At 46.1% G+C, this 22,413-nt stretch overlaps 1 protein-coding gene across 2 annotated transcripts; it reads right to left on the bottom strand.

The window, feature by feature from the left end:
• Nucleotides 1–9,419: 9,419 nt before the first annotated feature.
• Nucleotides 9,420–20,736, bottom strand: TMEM263 (transmembrane protein 263). Of its 2 annotated transcripts, none has more exons than XM_066590495.1 (3): nucleotides 20,621–20,736; nucleotides 17,275–17,343; nucleotides 9,420–10,880 (listed from the first exon to the last, which is right to left on the bottom strand). In XM_066590495.1, the coding sequence occupies exons 2-3, from the start codon at nucleotides 17,336–17,338 to the stop codon at nucleotides 10,600–10,602; spliced, it is 345 nt and encodes a 114-aa protein (XP_066446592.1). In that variant the 5' UTR covers nucleotides 17,339–17,343; nucleotides 20,621–20,736; the 3' UTR covers nucleotides 9,420–10,599. The 2 variants fall into 2 exon arrangements, with proteins under 2 accessions (XP_066446592.1, XP_066446591.1); XM_066590494.1 differs by having other exon boundaries at nucleotides 20,582–20,725.
• Nucleotides 20,737–22,413: the final 1,677 nt, after the last annotated feature.

Below are 22,413 nucleotides of genomic sequence, written 5' to 3'. Positions count from 1 at the left end.
TTTTGGTCTCCATAGGGGGGCTTGAATTTGCAATTATTTGATCGCTCCTGCAATATAATCTAATATCATAATATTACATATACCGCATTTTGACAAGCCACGCCACAGGCATCGTGGGCAGGAATGTGGGGGTGGGGGGGCCTCCAATCAAGACATTTAAATATTGCCATCACCTGTAGAGTTACAGGCGCGGCTGTTGCTGGCAAGTGTCAGCTGTCAGAAATAACCGGCCTTTGCCCTGTATATAGCAGGATTGGCTGCTTATCCCGCTCCATACAATCCCCGATGCTGGAGGGCATACATGTACACCCAAAAGCATCAAAGAGGTAAACCAGTTTTCCAGCAAGACCGGTTACAAAGAGCGGGCGGCCCGTACAGTGTGCAGCGAGACAGAAGACATTCCATTTCGGCGAGTCACGCTCATGCTCAAGCATGGCATGGTGAACCTCGGTTCCCCAAATTCACCGGCGGGGTTCACATTGAATTGCCGTTAATGTGGATAAAAGCTTGTGCTTCATATATAAATCACAAGACAGCCTCTCATGTACATTGGTTACTGAGTAACAAATTATTAACCCCTTAGCGACCAGCCTATTTTGTGCCTTAATTACCAATCGACTTTCATAGTCACATTGCAAGAGCCATAACTTGTTGACGTACTCATATGAGGGATTGCTTTTTTTTTTTTTTTTGGACGAGTTGTGTATTTTAATGGCACCATCTGGGGTACATATAATATGTTGTAGGTGGGGGCAGATTGGGAAAAACAAGAAATTCCACCTTGGTTTTTGGGTTTTGTCCTCACAACTTTCAGTGATCGGTAAAAATGACATACCGTATATACTCGAGTATAAGCCGAGTTTTTCAGCACAAAAAAAACGTGCTGAAAAAGACCACCCTGGCTTATACTCGAGTGAGGTTAAAAAAAACTAACAAAAAAACTCAATACTCACCTATCAGCCGGGGTCTATGTCATTCTGAATGGCTGTGATTGGTTTATCGAGCGGCAGCTGTGATTGGCCAGCACTCGATCCAATCACAACGCTGACGGCGGGGATTTCAAAAGCAAGCCGGGGAGAAGACTGCAGCAGCTGGCCGAACCGCCGGGGAGAGCATCACGCCGGGGACACAGACGCCTGCTGGGAGGTGAGTACTGCATTTTTTTTACCTACTATATACTCGAGTATAGCTAGGCTTATACTCAAGTCAATAAATTCTACCAATTTTTTGTGGTAAAAGTTATTGACTCGGCTTATACTTGGGTCGGCTAATACTCGAGTATATACGGTAACTTGAATATACAATTGAATGTGCCTCGCCACATACTAAGACTAGTGATGAGTGAGCATACTCGCTAAGGGCAATTGCTCGAGCGAGCAATGCCCTTAGCGAGTACCTGCCTGCGCGAGATAAAAGGTTCGGGTGCCGGCGGCAGACAGGGAGCGGCGGGGGAGAGCGGGGAGGAACGGAGGGGAGATCTCTCTCTCTCTCCCCCCTGCTCACCCCTGCTGACTGCCGCAACTCTCCGCTCCCCCGCGCCGGCACCGATCCTTGTCTCTCGAGCGGGCAGGTACTCACTAAGGGCAATGCTCACTTGAGCAACTGCCCTTAGCAAGTATACTCGCTCATCTCTAACTAAGACCCATAACATTTTTAGTTTTCTGATAGATTTCAGTGATTGCTTCTTTGTTTGTTTGTTTTTTTGCAGAAAGAGTTGTCATTTTTAGGGCTCCTGCACACTTGCGTTTTTCTTGCGCGTTTTTTTCACGCGATTATCAATGGGACTTTCTAATGTTAAAAACCGCATCGCAAGTTGGCGCTTTGCAATTTTTGTGCGATGCATTTTTAACATTAGAAAGTCCCATTGACAATCGCGTGAAAAAAACGCGCAAGAAAAACGCAAGTGTGCAGGAGCCCTTATTGGTACCATTTCCAGGTACATGTGACTTTTGCGAGGCAAACAAAAAAAAAATAGCAATTCTGACATTACTTTTTAAAATTATTTTCGAGGCATTCACAATGCAAAACACATAACAAAATATTTGAGTTGGTTGGGTTCCTACAAATGCAGTAATTCCTATTATTATGTTTTGGGTTTAACTGCATTTTTTTGTGGCATGGGTAAGGGAGTTTCTGATATTTTAGGTTTAGTCTCCATAGATGCTGTTGTTATGACTACAGCAATGGGCAATTACTACCCAGTTTATTTGGGTGTTTTTAGAAATGTCAAATAAAGGTTATATGTTACTGGGACACAACCCCATTTATCTATAAGCCTTTGGCAAGGTTTGGGACTTAGTTCCTACTAATAGAGGGTAGGACCCTGGGGCTCAGCTTTGCTTTTTTGCTAATAGCTTTTCATCTTGACCCAACCCCTTTACTAAGGCTATGTTCTTCTGCTTTATTAGCTCATGTAGCTCCTCTGTCCTATACACATACTTGTAAAAATCTTGGCTGCCCCTTTTCACCACTAGGGGGCTGTTCTGTATGCAGTTCCCATCCTGGCCAATAGAAACTATATACGAGAGTCGTACTGAAAGTAATGCAAAAGTGATCATAACTTCTTTATTAACGGATGTAGATCATTCAAATTGCACATGTAGCGGGAGTGACTCTTCCTCTATATAAATTTCCTACTCAATATAGTCTCCATTAAAAATGATGCATTTGCGTCACCTATCGCTCGCTGCTGAAGGTACCGCTTCATTCCAGACAATCGAGAATGATGCCCTTATCATCCCAAAGACCAGTCGCCATGACTTGCAGTGCTGTCCTGGCTCTTGACCTTTTTAAGCCTTGGAGAAGAAGGGTGCCACCATGTTTCCGGATTATAAGGATACTCCCATGTTTCATCTCCTGTCACCAGATTGAATGCTTCAAGCTGATCACAGGAGACTTCCACCCTTGGAATCCATTATTTACCAGCAAGGAAGAAAAAAATTCTGAAGCACCGGTATAGAGGAAGAGTCACTCCAACTACATGTGCCATATGAACATCAGTTAATAAAGAAGTTATGACTAGAGATGAGCGAGTATACTCGCTAAGGAACATTACCCGAGCGAGTAGTGCCTTAGCCGAGTATCTCCCCGCTCGTCTCCAAAGATTCGGGGGCCGGCGTGGGTGACAGGTGAGTTGCGGCGGGGAACGAGGGGGGGGGGGGGGAGAGAGAGATCTCCCCTCCGTTCCTCCCCGCTCTACCCCGCCGCTGGCCCCCGAATCTTTAGAGACAAGCGGGGAGATACTCGGCTAAGGCACTACTCGCTCGAGTAATGTGCCTTAGCGAATATACTCGCTCATCTCTAGTTATTACCACTTTTGCATTACTTTCGGTCCGACCCTCGTATATACACAAGTCAGTGCCCTAATGGAAGCTATAGCCAGCCCAAGTTTTTATAAGGCCTACAGCACACTAGCATTTTTTCGTCTGTGAGAAGTGCATTTGAAAAATGGACAATACATACGGTATACAGACCCATATTACTCAACATGGCAGCACACACTTAGGCTAGTTTCACACGGTGTAACTCAGCCTGATACTGCGCATGTGATGTACCCCCGGGATGCAAGACATCGGAGTCAAAAACACCTGCCATCACTTCAGTACACTTATGATACAGTTGAGGATAGTCTTCATTGGGAAACCTCACAAGGCACGCCATGCAGCGTGTTTTCCGGCCCCACCGAAAACAATAGATAGACCGCCCAAAGACGGGACATGCTGCGATTTTTGCCGGGAAAAGAGTGTGAGGCAATGGAGAAACTTTGTATTAAAGGCAACCTGTCATTACCTATGAGCCCCAAAAACTGCAGTATGAGGCTCAAAGACCAGGAAACCCTATCCAGGAATGCTTGGCAGTGTGCTTTGGTCTCCGGGTGCCCTATTTGCCCCATCCCTGAAGTCTATACACCAGCAGTGTGATTTGTTTCAGTCTGCCCTTTGCGCACACTGGCCCATTAATCTTTATGGGAAGCTGTGCGCATACACCGGTCCGAAAAGAGTCACGCTGCAGGCACATGGCCTTTCAGGGGTGGGGTGGCAGAAGAACGGGGCACCCGCTGATCATAGCACAGCCCAAGGGTTCCCTGACCTTTTGCACAGCATAATCTATGTTATGGGGCTCAAGGCCATGACAGGTTCCCTTTCAAGAAATGACGCCTCGAGTTATAAAAAAAAATTAGGAAACTCTCCAAATCCTTTGCACTGCTGGTTTGTTATAATGTGACAAATCAAATGGCAATATTAGATACAAACACATGGATTGATTATGGAACGTCCATACACATCTAAAGACCCACACCGTATCTCCTCATATCTCTCCATTATGGAAATGCCCATGCATCTAGGTCATTGATGTGATTGGTTGAAGAAAGGAGGGGGGGGGGGGAATATATATATATATATATATATATATATATATATATATATATATGAAACCTGTTAACGGGTGGTAAGATATAAGGGACCAAGAGCTAACATGAAGCCTTTACCGCTGGCCACCAATGGTCATGATCGGTTTATGGATCGGACCACCATGAGGGAATTACTTACCATCATGTATTCTATTCAGCTGGCTGATGAAGAGGTCTGCATAACTCTAAGATGCGTTACCTGCCAGCTCTACATAAAGCATTCTCCCTTTGATTTACATTATTGGCTTCGCTCCTTTTTAAACAACCTACCAACAGTTTGTGCCTGAGGCTTAGTGCCTTCTTTTTTTCACACTTCTACCACCTTTAGTGTACTAAGCCAGCAGCACCTTATTGCCCGATCTGCAGAAGGCCCTTTCTTAACCACTACACAGCTGTACTACACAGCTGCGCTCCCCTTCTGTCCGCACTTCCCTGTATTATTGGTGCTCTACCTAGTTTTTCCCCAACAGTACCGGATCAGTAAATAGCTGCTTGTTTATGATTTCCAGGTATAACAGTAGCTTCTACACTGCAAGTTAGTCAATAGGGAAAAAAGGTCAAGAAATACCAAACAAGATAGATTTAACCCCTTAGTGATGGAGCTTTTTTGCTTTTTTCCATTTTTTGTTTTTTCCTACTCCCTTTTAAAAAATCGTAGCTCCTTTATTTATCCATCGACGTCGCTGTATGAGGGCTTGTTTTTTGCGGGATGAGTTGTATTTTTCAATGGCACTATTTATTGTACCATATAATTTACTGAAAAACTTTTAAAAATTCTTAGCGGAGAGAAATGGAAAAAAAACGACATTTCACCATCTTTCGGTGCGTCCTGTTTCTACAGCACACAAATTGCAACAAAAACGACCTGATATTTTTATTCTATGGGTCAGTACGATTACTACGATACCAAACTTGTATAGTTTTTTTTTGCTGTAGTACTTTTATTTTTTTTTTAAGATATTTAATTTTTTTCAATTATTTTCTGCGGTCATTTTGTGCGCGCGATACCTTTTTTATTTTTTCGGCGACGTAGTTGTGCAAGGGCTCATTTTTTGCGGGATGTCCTGAAGTTTCCGGTAGTATCAATTTGGAACACATATGACTTTTTGATCACTTTTTTATTGCGTTTTTTCTGGGAGACAGGGTAACTAAAAAAGTGTATTTCTGGCGTTCTTTATTTTTTTTTTCACACGACGTTCACCGTGCAGGAAAAATAATGCACTACTTTGATAGTTCGGACTTTTACGGACGCGGCGATATCAATTACATATTTTTATTTTATGATTTTGATTTTTTAATAATGGATATGGCAAAAGGGGGGTGATTTAAACTTTTATAACTTTTTTTTTTTTTAGCAATTAAAAAAACTTTATTGATCTTTTTTTTTTTTACTTTACTTTGAAGTCCCCCTGGGGGACTTTAACATGCGATGCTTTGATCGCTCCTGCAGTATGACGTAATGCTATAGCATTACGTCATACTGCTTTTTTACAGGCAGTCTATGAAGCCACCCTGTGTGGATGGCTTGATAGGCAGTCTGCTAAGGCAGCCCTGGGGCCATTCATTAGGCCCCCGGCTGCCATGACACCTGCACGGATCCGCCGATCTCACCGCGGAGGGGCCGTGCGGGACCCCCAAACAGCTTTCGGGGGATTTAAATGCCGCTGTCAGAATTGACAGCGGCATTTAAAGGGTTAAATAGCCGTGAACGGCCGAGCGCAGCTATTGCCCGCGGGTGTCAGCTGTAATAAACAGCTGATGCCCGCGCTGTATGGAGGGAGATAGCGGCGCTACCGCCCTCCATACACGTCCTGCAACAGCAGGACGTATTTTCCCGATGGGGCGGTCGTTAAGGGGTTAAGAGTGATAGAATGAATGGCAGATCTAATCCCAGTTTTCTTTTGCTCTCTTCCCCTGATAGGCCACTATATAATGTATCAGGCCGGCTTTGTATTAGTGAAATTATCTTGTAATCTCCAGCAATGTCTAGTATTTGCTGCGGACAGCAGGAATGCTGCTTGTCAGTCATATTAATGGTGGTTTCCACCTCCAGATGACTGCGATGCCAAACCTGTACCCCTTGTGGGAAGGCCAGCACAGCCGCCGCATGTACCACAGGAATGAGAAGATATCTGATCACGCAAGACAGAAGGTTATTGGAAAGAGGATTACCAAGAGCTGAAAAAGGGAGAACAAAAAGGAGGATTTCAGAGAATGTACGATGGCCGGTAACTCGGTACGGAAGCCTGCTTGCTTTTGGACAAGACGTTCCAGTTTCTACATACGTAACATTTAAGCTGGATTCACACTAGCATTTAACCCTTTCCACCCCACTGTCTGACCTCTAAAGCCATTATGATTTAAGGCTCTACAGCTCCGATGTTGGAAGACGTCCGTCGGGGTTCTCTTACTGTATATTGCCAGCCTCTCTGCTGTTGGAGACTATCCAACGTGTAATCTCATGCAGTACTGGCTTCAGCCAGCAGATAGCACCGTTGTACAACGGCAGAAAAAGAGTAAGCCCCCTAGGAAAACCAGGATACAAATTGGATTGGAAAGGGTTAATGGCATTTTGGCTTTACATCTCTAATCTCCTCTCTGCCCCAAAAACAGAACAAAAAAGGATCACTTTTTACTATTAGTTTCAATTTTATGTTTTCTGTAAATTGAAAGTAGACAAAGCTTTTCATGCCATTAACTGAGTAGTGCTGCAGACTGTCCCATTGAGGAAAAAAGGCGCAAACAGAAACCGGTTTTGTTTTTTTTTTAAACTTATTAAATCAGTGGTGGCAAAACCATGTTTAATACTAATCCCACTGCTCCAAAACAAAAAGGAACAGACGGAAAGCTAAAACAAAAGTGTTAGACACTAGTGTAAGTTAACCTTTAACCCCTTAGTGACCACACTTTGCTTTCCCCCCCCCCCCCCCCCCCCCATTTTCGTTTTTTCCTCCACCTTTTTTAAAAATCGTAAGACATTCCGCCATCTTTTGGTGCGTACTTTTTCTACGGCGCACATACTGGAGCAAAAATGACATAACTTTATTCTATGGGTCAGCACAATTACGATAGACTTCTATAGTTTTTTTTTTTTTTTGCTGTACTAAATTATTTTCTGTGTCCATCTTCTGCGCACAATAACTTTATTTATCTGCCGACGTTGTTGTGTGAGGGCTCATTTTGTGCGGGGTGTCCTGTAGTTTCCGTTGGTACCATTTTTTTTTTATTTTTTAAATGGATACAACTTTTTATTAGTTTTCTTGGAACCAGGGTGACCAAAAAAAGCAGCACATTTCTGGCATTTCTCCCCCTCCCCCAGACGTCGTTCACCGTAAGGGGTAATTCATGCAGTACTTTGATAGATCGGACTTTTGCGGACACAGTGATATCAAATGTGTCAATTTTATTTAGATTTTTTTATTGTAAATATGGCAAAAAGGGAAGTTTTTTTGAACTTCCATAATTTTTTTTAATTATTTAAATTGTTCTTATTTGTACATTTTATTTTAGCCCCGAAGGGGCACCCCAACATGCGATGCTTTGAGTGCGCCTGCAGTATGATGTGATGCTATAACATTACATAATACTGCATTCTGACAGGCAGCCTATCAAGCCACCCCACGCCCCCAGCTGCCATGACAGCCGCACGGCTCCTCAGATCTCACCTCGGCGCCATTTGGGACCCCTGAACCTTGTTCGGGGGATTTAAATGCCGTGGTCAGATTTGACAGCATTTAAAGGGTTAACAGCCCCAAGCGCCCGAACGGGGCTGTTGCCTGCAGGTGTCAGCTGTAATAAACAGCTGAAACCTGCGATGTATGGAGGGAGATAGCAACGCTCTATCCCTCCATACACGTTATGTATGTATGTATGTATGTATGTATGTATGTATGTAAAAAAAAAAACACAACACCACGAAAGGATGGTCACTAAGGGGTTAAATTAGGCCTTCACAACTTGGCATAGTTAGGGGGTAAAATTAAAATCTCTTGGGGCTGCAGACAGTCGTTTAGCAGTTTACTTTGTAAGTCAACCACTAAACATCTATCTATTCTATGGTTAACTAAATAGTTAAACAAGTAACAATATTTACAATATACCCAAAAGGCCTAATGCACACGGGCGCTGCAGGATCTGGGGCAGCCGTTCACCTCCGGATCCTGCAGCAGATACTGCCCATAGATCTGCTATTCCATGCCCATGAGCGGAAATCAACTGCAATTTTACGCTCGCAGGTGGAAAGTCGCAGCATGTCCTATTCTAGGTCGAGCCTCGCACGGATGGCTTCCATTGCCATCGATGGAGGCGATTTGCCGTGGATCCACATCACCATGTCATTCTCTGCTCTGCACACGTGCTGCAGCCGACACAGCAAAGAAGTCTACTGACAGGTACGTGGGGGGGGGGGGGGGGGGGGGTGTCTTGTGTGGTAATCAAGCTACTCTATGCGATGTGCCACCAAAAACACTGGTACTATAAGTTTAAAAATTACTAGTGTTTACACTAGAGAACAATGCAATCTGCCAACACCTGCAAGCAGAACAATGCAGCTGTTTGCACAGCTAGGTGTGTTCAAAAACATGCTGGGCTCTGCAAACAATTCCTGAAGGCCCTTTTACATGCAAATGGTAAAGTGTTAATGGCAATTAATACTTTATGCAAATAGATTGTCAAAAGATTATATTTGTGTGTAAAATGGCCTTTACCTGCAACACACCTACTACAGCATATACATACAGCTCCAAATACTGTAGGTTGAAAGATTCTGCTGCACTGACAGTCATGTAACCGGCCATACTGGCTAATGTTATAAACTTAGGCCAAGACTCTAGAGTGAAGAGAGCCACACAGCAATGAGTCTTGGCACCCATGTTCCCGGTTGTCCTTACTTGGGCCACTTTTGGTAGGTACTAACCATTGCATGCCAGGAAGACACCACAAGACCTGCCATTTTCATGTTTTGGATATTCAGTGTAAAATAAAGATCTACAAGATTATAGCAATGGGATACTGGATAGAAATATTTAGGCACAAAGTTTATTTTTTGTCTCTTACCATAATTCACAGTTCAGGTGGGCGACTAACTACATATCTGAAAGGGATATTAAAAAGATACATAGGCGTGGGATGTAGAGAAAGAAAAGGGACCAAAAGAAAAAAAAAAAAAATTTACAGAAAACTGCAATTAGCACAGATTTCTTACATACAGGACCGGTGTAGCATTCATATCTTACCAAAGATACAGCAAGCAAGTTACACAGCAAACAATTGTACTCTTATAGAAAATAAGCTTCTTGCAATGTATAAAAATATGTAAACTACCACTTTTAGAGTTCTGTCGGGAGGAGGGGGGGGGGGGGGGGGAACAAACACAAATGCACCATGAAGGGAGTGTCAACCATGTGCAGAGGCTGAAGCAATGGTGAGCTTTAAAACCGTAGACTTCTATGGTGTGCTCTATAAAATAGTGCGGATGGTAGTCGAATCCACATTTATATCGTGTACCTGAGGGCAATCTGTAAGGCACTAAGAAGAGGAGTGGAAGGGACAATTAAGCTTAAATACATTTAAATTATTACTTACCTACCCTCAAACTAATGCTGGAGGTGATCCATACAACACTCACATATAATGACAGAGCACAAAAAAAAACAAAAAACACCTACATTATGTGGGGGGGGGAGACATACACCAAAAAAACAAAAACAAAACGCATTCTTGGGAGGTGTTAAGCAGAAAATGGCTGAAATTTTAGGACACGCAAAAAGAAGAGTTTAGCTTGGCTTGTTTGCACCTTTCTATTCCACCAGCTGATGACAAATTGCATTGATATATTAGAGGTGATGGCCATAGGATAAGATACCGTGTAATATACAAGCTCTGTACCAGGCTGCAAATCTATGTGCTGTGAATTTATATATAAAACCTAAAGAAAAACACACAAATGGAACACATGATTAGGTGTAATAAAATGTAACATCTGTGCTGCAGTTTCAATGAACCCTTCATAGTCCGTGTTCACCGCATGACTGCTGCAATCCCCGTCTGCTTGCTCAATGGACCGTGCCGGCGCTACAGAAACAAGTGTCTTGTGTGGTGTGCTCTTTGATCGGACCGTTCTGCAGCCACCAAAATCACTGCTGGGTCAGTTCTTGTAGAAAAGGAAAAATATATATATAAATATTGGCTCAGTCAGATTTATCCTTCTTCTTGCCAGAGACTTTACTGGAGACAACAGACCCAACGGCGGCCACGCTCCCGGTGACTGCCGACACGCCACCTTTCACGATGCCGACTCCTATGCTAGGCACTGACGTGACTGCCGTTTTTGTCACTTCGAAACTCTTGCCTCCGATCCAGGCCACTCCACCTATGGTGGCTCCAACGGCGCCTTTGGTCATGCTGAAGATGCCCCCCGTTACACGAGAGAGCATGCCGGGCTGGGCTTGAGGGTGGTCTTTAACGGTGTCTGTAAAGAGAAGAAATAATTAAGTTTCCAGGTCATTTGGCTTGTCAGATATGAGCTCTAATATAAGCACAAGGGTGTAATATTGGTGAGCAATCAGAATCAAACCAAGTCCGAGTGCATTGCAAGGCAGTTTACTCTGCGTGACTTTGCAGCCATGTTTGTGTATTCCTCCTACAGACAGAATTGGGTCGTTACCGACTATATACAATAAATATAAAATCTGGGATCCACTGGTTTTATTTTAAAAATGATTTTTTTTTGCTGTAAACGAAAGACAAATTAAATTGATGCTTAGAATCTGCATGAAGTGCTGCGTACGGAGCGGCGGTCTCCAACCAGTGGACCTAGGACTCCCTTGATGTTCTAGCATCACATGGTTGTAAAGTCATAGAGTCAGTTGCCTTGCATTAAAAGCCGGCGTCTGGGTTTTCTGGAATTATTGATGACCTTTCCTCAGTTATCAGATTTGGGGGGTGATTTCCGGCTCCCCCACCAATGCTGGAGCCTCTTCAGACAACTGATTGGTGCGGGTGCCAGGATCTAATAACGCATCAGTATTTTCGCCCCAGGAAAACCCCATTAAACAGATAAGACAATATTCCTTTGTGTTAAAAGAACACTTCAGGCAAGATTGATACCCGTGTTAGGTCTATGGCAGGACCTAAGGGGGCGGAGCACAAAACAGGGGTGGGGGACCCCACAACCCATAAATCTTGGCTATACAGTTAAATACTATCATATACAGGACAAGCAGTACCATTAGAATAGTTTAGTGCTGCCCAACTCTGCAGGGAACTGCAGCCAGCCCCATTTACTTTAAGGTAGCCAAAGAGCCGGAGTACATGCCCAGAGCAGTGAGGAGGACAGTACTAATCCAGCGCTCAGGATCAGTGGGCACATCATCTAGCAATATGCCATCACTTTAGAATCTTATAATGTTATATACTGCAGTCACCACTAGGGGGAGCTTACAAAAAGGATTTACTGCCAGTTTCAGTGGGAGCAAGTTAGCACAGAATTCCAGGCCTGGAAGTGAAAAGACGAGGCCAAAATAAAAAGTGCTAAATAAAACTTTACTAGAAAGGAAGAAAAAAAAAAAACCCCACACAACCAACAAACCCCCACACTAGAGGAAAATCAAGTAGAACAAGTAGAAGAATAAACATCCGGCTCACTTCCCTATAGCCCCAGCTCTCAGTGTGACAAGATCACATTTTGCAGATTTCTAAACACTTCATTAGAAGTGGAGGACAAACCCCTGGTAACGTGAAAGCCTTGTGTGTAGCTGGAGACGCCGGCTGCTCCTCTTACTACGGCGGTCTTCCTCAGCTCATCAGTCGCCTCCAGCTCTTCCCACAAACTTTCATTTCCAGTTCAATCACCGGCGTCTCAGAGGCCGCCTCGCTCAACATCTGTGAGCAGAACGCACCGCTTCTCAAAGTAGGTCTGCATCTGCCACATCAACACGACAGCCGGCACCCGCCGCTGATCTGTGATGGGGGAGGGTCTCGCAGACAGCGGCAGGTGCAGCAGCTCCAACCTGAGTGCAGCTGTTGTGGAGTGGGGCACCTGACGGCTCTGCCTTCACCACCATGGCTTCACAACAAGCTCAGCTCTTAGGCAACCTTCAGCTAAAATAAAGTCAGACTTGGGCTTCATTCACACGAGTGTATATGAGCTGTGCTTACACACCCGGCCGATATACACTGCCCATTTGATACATTGGTTTACAATGCATCAGTTCAGATGGGTGTATTCCCGCAGCATAAAAGCGCACAGCCAAGGTGGCGCATACGGAGCACATGGTGGCCGGGCATTTTTATGCCAGCCAGGAAAGATAGTTCAGGAACCATCTTTCAACCAGAATATGGCGGTGGCTCCCATAATCTCCTATGGGAGCCTATGACAGCTGCCATAGAAGGGAGGTGGGAGGGAGTTTAGCAGTGTGTCTGCTAAACTCCCACCCCCTCCTCTCCGCCCTTTGCCGGCTGTCTGCAATGGGAGGGGGCGGTAGCTAGTGTGCCAAACTCCCGCCCCCTCCCATTGCGGGCAGCCGACAAAGGGCGGAGAGGGAGCTTAGCACTCTAGCTCCCGCCACCTCTCCTTGCCAAGAGCCAGCAAGGGGGCAGAAAGGCAGTTTAGCACAGCTAAACTGCCCTCTCCCGCCCTACGGCAATCCGGGCTCAATGTCTATGCGCCAGACACGGGCCGTCTGAATGGGCGCACAAACGGCAGTTCTGACCTCCCATCAGCGCAATGCAAGGAGTTTGGATTCATCTGACCAGGAGAGGTCTCTCTGCCGCTCAGTGATCCCATTATGCACTCTTTTGCTCCCTGCAGTTGTGTTAGTTTTTCTTAGTCTCCATTCACACTGGGCAGTTCGGTTGCAATTAAAACCACACAAAAAAGTGCATTTTTAAGCCACATTTTACTAGACCTCTGTCAAAAACACAAGTTTTACCGATGCACTTTTTGGTGCGATTTTAATTGCAACCAAACTGCCCCGTATAAATGGAGCTGGAACTGGTCTGCTGTTAAAGCCCCTCTATATTAAGCGACAATGATTTGTGCATTAAGACATGGAGTATCAGTGTTGTATTTAGTTGCAATTTGCACCACCCGTCTGTCAGAACAATTCTTGACATCCTCCTCTGACCCCATTCTTCGATCACACCATTCTCAGTCTACTCCACAATGCTGTACAAGAAAACACATGCCTGTCAATGTATGAAGCTTTGGCCACAGCTAATGTAGCGCCGATTAGCTCATTGGAAGTTCAGGTTGCTGGATTTTTCTATCTAATGTGCATTAATACTGAAACTGATCCACGGAAAACATGTCACTTGATTTTATGCTGCACTCCGGGGTCTGACTTCTATACAGGGAGGCTCCAATTGTGATTGGGTCAGGGTCTCTAATCAAGTGGCCCATCAGTGTAGATTCAAGCATAGTGACAAAGGGAGAAGACAGGCGACAAAAGCCACATGTGAGCTAATAAGGCCGTCAGACAAGTTCTGCCTGTCCCAGAAACAGGAGAAGCGTAGAGCTGCTGAGTACCTGCATGGTGCCAAGTCTCAGGCAGTAGTAGCCCTGATCATGCACAGGCAAGGAATCTCAAAGACCCCATGGTTGGGCTGATCTGCACCCGCTAATGGGACGGCAACAAAAGCCCAAGTAACCTGCAATGTCTTGCAGACCGTGCGCTGAATACAGCAGTGATGCAGCCAGCCGCACTCCAGAGACTCATCCAGTAAGTTACGGTGCCCAGAATAGGCCTGTCACAGGGATCACCATCACACCTGATACCGTATCTCTGCTCGCCGGCAACTGGAACAGTTTGACGTTTATGTAAACACAGATTTTCATATTCCAGACATGTCAACATGAGGCCAGACAGTCCTGCATCCAGGCCTAGGAAGGGCAGGCAGTATACGGGGTCAGGAGCCGTACGGACAGGTGACATTGTGCAATGCACAGTGGATAAGACATTGCAGACCAGGTTAATACCCAAAAAGAAAGGTTGGGGGATGGTGGAAGGCTGAACACACAGCAGTGATGGGGAACATAGGGCAGCGTTTGTCCACACGCCATATAGACAGCTATGGAGGGAGGACAGTACAGACATTGATCCCTATGTGTCTACATGGACAGGGGCACAAAAACAAACAGTCTCTTTACCTTGCCAAGTATGACAACATCTAATGCTTGCTCACCTTAACCCTTTACGTTAAAAGGGTCCCAAGAGTCCTCTTACACTGCCAATATAGGGCGAGAATGTTCCTCTGAGCAGTCGTTTGCCCATCAACAGACCCATGTAAAATGGCAAAGATTCTGACAAACGTGCTGCAGATCGTTGATTGTCAGCCGGCTGCACATCTCCCCGTGTGAACAAAGATGTCTGGCAGGCCTATGAGAACGAACAATCTCACTAGCGATTGGTAGTCCCCATAAGCAGATTCACAAGCAGCCAGTGCAAAGAGAGCTTGAGGCCGAATGCACACGGATCCCGCATGGGGAATCCGCCCATGCCCCAGGGACCCTGCATACCTGTCCATGTCTTTTTTTTTTTCCTGTACTGCGGATGTGCCGGCCGTTGCACATGCGCAGTACAGATTTTTCCCGTGCCGTCGCTAGGCGATGATGTGGAATCCTTGACCTTACCGGGATTGTCATTCTGGATAGGCCGTGGATCGGACGGCTTCCACTGACTTCAATGGAAGCAGTGCGTGTGGAAAACGCTGCAATTTATCCTCCGCGTGCGTGGAACAATCACTTTTGCATTGCATCCTATGGATAGACATTGCTACAGAAGCTGTGGGCAGACACCCGCCACGGCTTCTGCAGCAAGAATCTGCCCGTGTGCATTGGGCCCAAGAGAGCAAGTCCTACTCTGGTCAATTTAATGTCTGACAAAATTTGTGCTATGAAGCCATCAGATCTGCTGTTATTTACCTTACTGTTCCACAACCATGTCCATAAAATGCAAAAACCCAATAACAGCCCTTTGAAGGCTTATTTGATTAGATGCAAAGTAGTCTTCAATGGTTTTCAGATTTTACAATAGAAGACACTTCAGAAATGTTGCTTTACTAACACACAGAATCATTTGGGCTCGTTAGATCGAGAGGTCTGCACAATTGCAGAGTAAGAATTTTGTGGCAAAAATTAAATTGTAAGTAAATTGTGTGATTTTTGAGCAATGCGAGACGCAGAATTCTGAAACTTAGGCTTTTCAATGCCTTCATTCCCATCTGCGATGTTTTCTATCATGTTATTTGGCGAGATTTGGAAATCGCTGACTGCCCCATCTTTCTGCGTTTTGCGATTTTTTTCCCTAACTCATGCTCCCCTGTGTAGCCTACAATTTATTACATTGCAACGCATGAACTTGTGTTGCGCTTCTAACATTAGCCACACCTGTTATCTACATGCAAGAAGAAAAAAAATGCAGGTTGCTGCGATTCGCAATGTTTTTCTAGGAAAAAGCATTTCATGAACAAAATGGTGATATTGCTGAGATTTTTTCATGGCGATATCGCAGTCACCAAAATGAAGATCGAAAGGCGCTTTCCCACTACAGAAGTTTATCCCCCTATCCACAGAATTAAGGGTTACATTTCTGGTCTCTGGGAACCCCACTACTCCTAAGACCAGCGCACTCCACACGCTTTATTTGAATGGAGTGGTGATCTGCACACGAGACCACCACTGCATTCACTTCTACAAGATAGAGGGATATAGCCAAACGCATTGATGTGCCTCGTTTGAGTAGAAGCAAGCAGAACGATGGTCACACATGCGCACCACTACTCCATTCACATTGGGCATTCAGCATGCGCCATTCTAGTGATCAGCGAGGGTTCCTGGTGATCAGACATTTTTTCCCTATTCTGCGGATAGGGGATACTTCTCTTTAGTGAGAAAACCCATTTAAGCGATTTACTCCTATTCTGAAAACGGATGAAGGGTACTACTACACAATCACTGTTAATGCTCAGGTAATCGCGGTAATTGCCGGCTACATCTTAGTTTGCAGGTTCAGCCCAGCAATTGTAGGTTAAACGCAAGCACTAGATGTAGCCACTGGCGCTTATGTAATCGCTCCCTAGCACAGCTCAAACTAAGCCAACGGAGGAGTACAGAAACTGCACTCATGTAAATGGCCTTCACACAGGCAGAGTCGGACTGTAAGCGGGATGAACGATCATTCATACAATCCTTTGTCCCCCATAGGTCATCATACGCTGCTGACAGCAATTATTTATGTGATCGCAAGATACCCAGGGGGGTGGGGGGGTGAACACATAGTTCATCAAATCAGCATGTGTAACGGATTGTGGATCTGCACATAAATAAGGCCTCATGTCCACGGGCAGAAGCCCGCAGTAGAATCCCGCCCTGCCTATGGCAAGAGGACACTGCTTAGCTATTTTGCTTTAAATCTCCCGCTCTCCCATGGGATCTGTGGCATGTCCGCAGTGTCAGCTGCGGACGGCTTCCATTGATTTCAATGGAAGTCACTCATGTGGGACCGACAAAAAAAGAGCATGCTGCGATTTTTCCTGCGCGTGCGATCCACAAGTTGGGAAAAATGACATCCGCGGGTATTTAATTACCTATGGATGCCCAATGATTGTGTATGGGCTGATTGAACTGCTAATCGCATGTGCGGGTGACACGCGGATTCAGCAATTCCATTATGCCCGTGGACATGAGGCCTAAGATGTTGGAAGTGTCATATATATACTGCCTCCACCCGAGGTAAGGAGATGTGACCGCCAGGATCTCTTCTGGGTTCCTCGTCCTATACATTTAAGTTCCATCTAGAAAACAAGAGATTTATCACCACCTTCCAAGAGAAGATGACAATCCCTTAGAGTAAATGGGTAATTACCCTCGGGCGTCTCCTCCCGTAGATATGCAGGGACGTCGTCTTCTGTCTTTTCTGCGTGGTTCATTGTGCCTGAGAAACAGAACATGTTTATTAAAGTTGTGCACAAGAATAAATCACCAGCTGACGTAGATCTAAACGGAGAATCGCTGAACCGCAGAGCAACATTATGCAAACACTTGCAAGAATGAGATGTGACGAGCTTACTGCCTGCAGATCGGGCCCCCCCTACCCCAGAGACAGAACACAACCTGTGCAGACATGGAAGCGAGCCGCAGACTATTACAGTGACAATTACCAAGATGTTACCGACCATCTCAGTTAAAGCCATTATCTGGGAATTAAAGGTCATTTCAGGGGTCATTCACTACTGATAGCTTATCTCCAGGACAGATCATTAGAAGATTGTGGGGTCTGTCACCAAGGTCTCCCACTGATCAGCTGTTCTCCGAGTCAGTGTGCTTGTGCAAGACTCCCATTCATTTCAATGAGAGCCTAGCCTACAATACCATGTCTGGCCACCGCAATGAGAGCGGAGCTGCCTACTTCCTATCCAGTGACGTGGCACAGACTTAAACCTGATCCCTGCGAGCTCCGCCACGCTTTACAGAGGCAACACTTCCATGTCACCCCGGGGGGGGGGGGGGGGGGGGGGGGGGGGGGGGAAGGAGAAGAAGTCATTCACCTCTGTCTATGGACACCAAGCCTATAAGGTAGTCTCCACCCTGCCCCAGAAAGATGGCTTTAAACCCCCCAGGTATTCCAGTGCTGGGATTTAACCCCTTAGCTACTGCAGAAGTTTACAAGAAACTTTTCTGGGTGCATCTTAACAAGTTGTAACACCCATAATCAATTGGGAGTCCATTCCAAACGGTGTGCCTCGGTCTGGATCACCCCCCCCCCCCCCCCCATCCCTTTAAATCCTATCCAATCGGTGCCAGCTGCTAAAAGTAGTACTCCAGCGCCAGATGAGTCACACCCCGAGGCAAGAGGGAAAGTGTGTTATTCTGGTCACATAACCGCATTGGGTGCCGCTGTGTTTCAGGCTGTGGCATAATGGCTTGGTCTTGGTGCAGCTGGCATTTACTGGTAAACATGCGAGGTTACCCGCGGCCATGAAATTACACAGAACTCCGCGTCAACTTTTTTTTTTAATCCCACGTAGCTCCGTCAGGCAAACACATTGCATAAAATGTAACCGTGGTGCGACAACTCCCGAGGCACCCGCCCCAAGACAGAAGTTGTCAACCGCCATACGGATCAAAGGCTAATCCAACCCGGTCGTAACGCGACCGCATTTTAGCGACTGTATTATGGTCACAATTAGCATCCATCTCAGGATCTGAACTCGGAGCATCGTGTATGCCTATGCTGCTGTAAGCTCAGGTCATGAGATCCGCGGTCATCTGAACGAGCCCAAGGGAGGAGCGAGCCACAGGGTGGTTTTACAGGCCGGCACAGAAGGGGTTAGGCATATACGTCATACAAGCCCCGTGTGTGTACATATGGCACAATAAACACATCAGCTGACACGTGTGTCTCAGATGTCGGTGCTGCGCCACAGCATGTATTATTAGTGCCTAATATCACCGTTCAGATCGTTCTTAGGAAGAGATCATCAATATAACCGTGCGTGAAATCCTTAGCGGAGCTGTGATGCCTCCATGACCAAGATCTCCTGGAGTTCTACTGAAGCGGACTCTTCACTAGACTGCTGGATGAGGATCCAAGTCCGCTCCAGTAGAACCCCGCCTCACCAATCTGCAACAGATTTCACTGCCTCAACTTGAATTAGGGCTGATGCCCACAAATGGATTTGTACCGCGGTTCCCGTGGTGGTATAACGCTAATAGCTTCTATTGACCCCAATAGCTTTTCTGCGGGTCGATGCGTTATATTACCGCGGATTTACGTGAGCGATTAAAAAAAAAAAAGTGCCATGTTCTATTTTCCGCGGATTTACCCCGCAGGTTATCTCTAGCAACATAGCATTGATGGAGACTGCGGAAAAACGTGCGATTTCCCGTGATCAGCAGCCGCAGTTTGTCTACAATCGCAGAACTCCCGCGGCGTAAAACTGCCGGCGTACCCCGCTCTGTCCGTGGCCGCGAGCCCGTAAACTGCAAGGTTGAAATCTGTAACAAAACCCCCACCATTGCGGATTTGCATTGCGTAACCCGAAACGGCGTCCGCCTCTGCGTTCCGCAAATTCCAGCCATAGCGTGCAATGGAAAAGCGATTTTTTTTCCGGCACACAAACAGAAATCAATGGCGAATTTCCGCTGATGGAGGAAAAGTCGCAGCACGCGCCATCTTTAGGTGGGCTCGACGCTGCCGCAGCCTGTCCGCAGTCATCATTGTAGAAAGGTTGCGGGATCCGCGTCATCGCGGCAAAATCCTTACAACGCACGTGTGCCCATCCGCAGCACAGATGGAGCCTGTGGACAGGTATGCGGGCCGGGCTGCGGGGTCCGATCCGTCCGTGTGCAGGCGGCCGAAACCAGCAATGTGCGCATATCAGCTCAGTATGTGTTATGGAGGACTGGAATACGGAGGCGAATACAAGCGGCCGCCATCAGTAATACGGATCGGTTACATCACAGGGGTTTGGGATCCCGCAAACCATTTTGGCCATCGGCGCAGCTAATAATGTGTATAGCGGTTACCGCGAACGGTCAGCGAAGCAGGTTTTTTTGGTAACAGGTAGATTGTCGCGGCGGGCGCTTTTTACCTCAGAATACACGCGCCAAACAACAAGTTTTTTTTTAAAGGGCTGACGCCCACGGCCCTGATGGACTCCGCCAGCAGATTATGGCAGTGGAGTCTGTCACGGCGCCCCCCGAAGGACCCCATACTCACCTCCCAGATCCGCTATGTGCGTCCCGTTTGACGCGCCAATGCGATACTGACTACAATGGAAGTCGGCTGTATGTATTCCCACAGCAAATAGAACGCGCCGCAATCTATTTCACGCTGTGGGATTCCGCAGCGTCAACATTGCGCTACACAGCTGCGGCGTAACATGACGGATACCCGGCCGCGGGCATTAGCCCTCAGGGGTAAAGCCACCTGGGACGGGGCAATAGGGCAGCAACAAAAACTGCTAACCAAAATATAGTGCGACAGATACCATCATAGACCCCCCCCATTGGTCACCTCAGTCAGCTTTACCCTTCAGCATCCTATATGGGCTCTGCTACTCCCAAGCAGCCCCTACATAGTCCCCTCTGCTCACCCCGAGTGACAGCCCAGTTTTCCGCCTCCCTGTTACCGCACACGGCAGCTCATACCGGCACAGCGCGGCTCTTACCGACAAATATCACGTATCTCGCAGAGCCGTATCACACACCTTTTCCTCACGGCTGGTGTCTCCCTCCGCCGCTTGCTGCGCGTTACCTCTCGGCGCTCTCACTTCACTCTGTGGCCGCTGCAGACGTGGCGCCTGACGCATCCTTCCGCTCAGCCAATGGGAACGCTTTAAAGCGTCGACCAATCAGCTGCGAGCTCCTGCAAGTCAGTGACGTGGAACTGCCCAGATGTGGTGGATGTGGGAAGCGGGCGACGGGCTCAACGTGCTGGGGCGCCCCCTCAGGGCAGGCTGTGTGTAACGACACGGCGGCCACGTTTTGTGCCCACAGTTACTGCTAAAAGTAGTGAGCGGGAAAGGGCTGTAGTTACCCATAGCAACCGAAGAGAAGCTGGACTCTGGTTGCTATGGGCAACTGCTTCCTATTTCTCTTGCACTAGATGTGATAAAGCTCCCTCTGTGGTCTGTGAAGGGAACTGCATAAACAAGAATTACCTCATGTGCTTCTCTGTATAGAACACAAGCATATAAACGGCGCTCTATTTGGGTTCATTCACATGAGCGTATATCGGCTGCCGATATACACGACCATCTGAGGCATTGGTTTCCGATGCATTCGTTCACGTGGGCGAATTTAGGGCGCACCCTAAAAAATAGAACATGCGCATCAGAAATCGGCGCCCGCTATTATACGAATGGCTTGCAATGCTTAACCCCTTAATGACGCAGCCCCCTTTTTCTTTTTCCATTTTCGTTTTTTTCTCCCCCCTTCAAAAAAATTGTAACTCCTCTATTTATCCATCACCGTCGCTGTATGAGGGCTCGTTGTTGTTTGCGGGACGAGTTGTATTTTTCCATGGTGCTAAATGTTCCATATAATGTACTGAAAAATGTTTAAAAAATTCTAAGTAGAGTGAAATTGAAAAAAAAACCAACATCTCGCCGTCATTCCGTGCGCCTTGTTTCTACAGCGCACAAACTGGGTCGGTACGATTACTACGATACCAAACTTGTATAGGTTTTTTCTTACTATGCTACGCTTTTTATTTTTCAAAGACATTTAATTTTTTGCAATTATTTTCTGCCGCCAATTTGTGTGCGCAATAACTATTTTATTTTTCCGTTGACGTAGTTGAGCGAGGGCTCATTTTTTGCGGGGTGTCCTGTAGTTTCTGGTAGTACCAATTTGGAATACATGCGACTTTTTGATCGCTTTTTATTGCGTTTTTTCTGGGAGGCAGGGTAACTAAAAAAGTGCATTTCTGGCGTTCTTTTTTTTTTTTCGGACGACATTCACCGTGCGGGAAAAATAAAGCGCTACTTTGATAGATCGGACTTTTACGGATGCGGTGATACCAAATATGTATTTTTATTTTATGATTTTGATTTTTTAATAATAGATATGGCAAAAGGGGGGGTGATTTAAACTTTTATAACTTTTTTTTTTTTTTTACAATTAGAAAAACTTTATTGATTTTTTTTTTTTTACTTTATTTTAAAGTCCCCCTGGGGGACTACAATATGTGATGCTTTGATCGCTCCTGCAGTATGACGTAATGCTATAGCTGTATGGGACCCCCGAACATATTTCGGGGGATTTAAATGTCGCTGTCAGAACTGAGATTTAAATGTCGTTGTCAGAACTGACAGCGGCATTTAAATGGTTAATAGCTGCGATCGTCCGAACGGCCGATTGCGGCTATTGCCCGCGGGTGTCAGCTGTAATAAACAGCTGATGCCCGCACTGTATGAAAAGAGGTCGCCCCGCGACCTCTCTTCATGCATACCCCGCCGCTCCATGACGTACCCTTACGCCATGGAGCGGGAAGGGGTTA

The sequence above is a fragment of the Eleutherodactylus coqui genome, chromosome 2 (genome assembly GCF_035609145.1).
Source record: "Eleutherodactylus coqui strain aEleCoq1 chromosome 2, aEleCoq1.hap1, whole genome shotgun sequence".
NCBI lineage: Eukaryota > Metazoa > Chordata > Amphibia > Anura > Eleutherodactylidae > Eleutherodactylus > Eleutherodactylus coqui.
The sequence above is the reverse complement of the archived record's forward strand: the minus strand, read 5'-3'. Positions and strand labels throughout refer to the sequence as shown.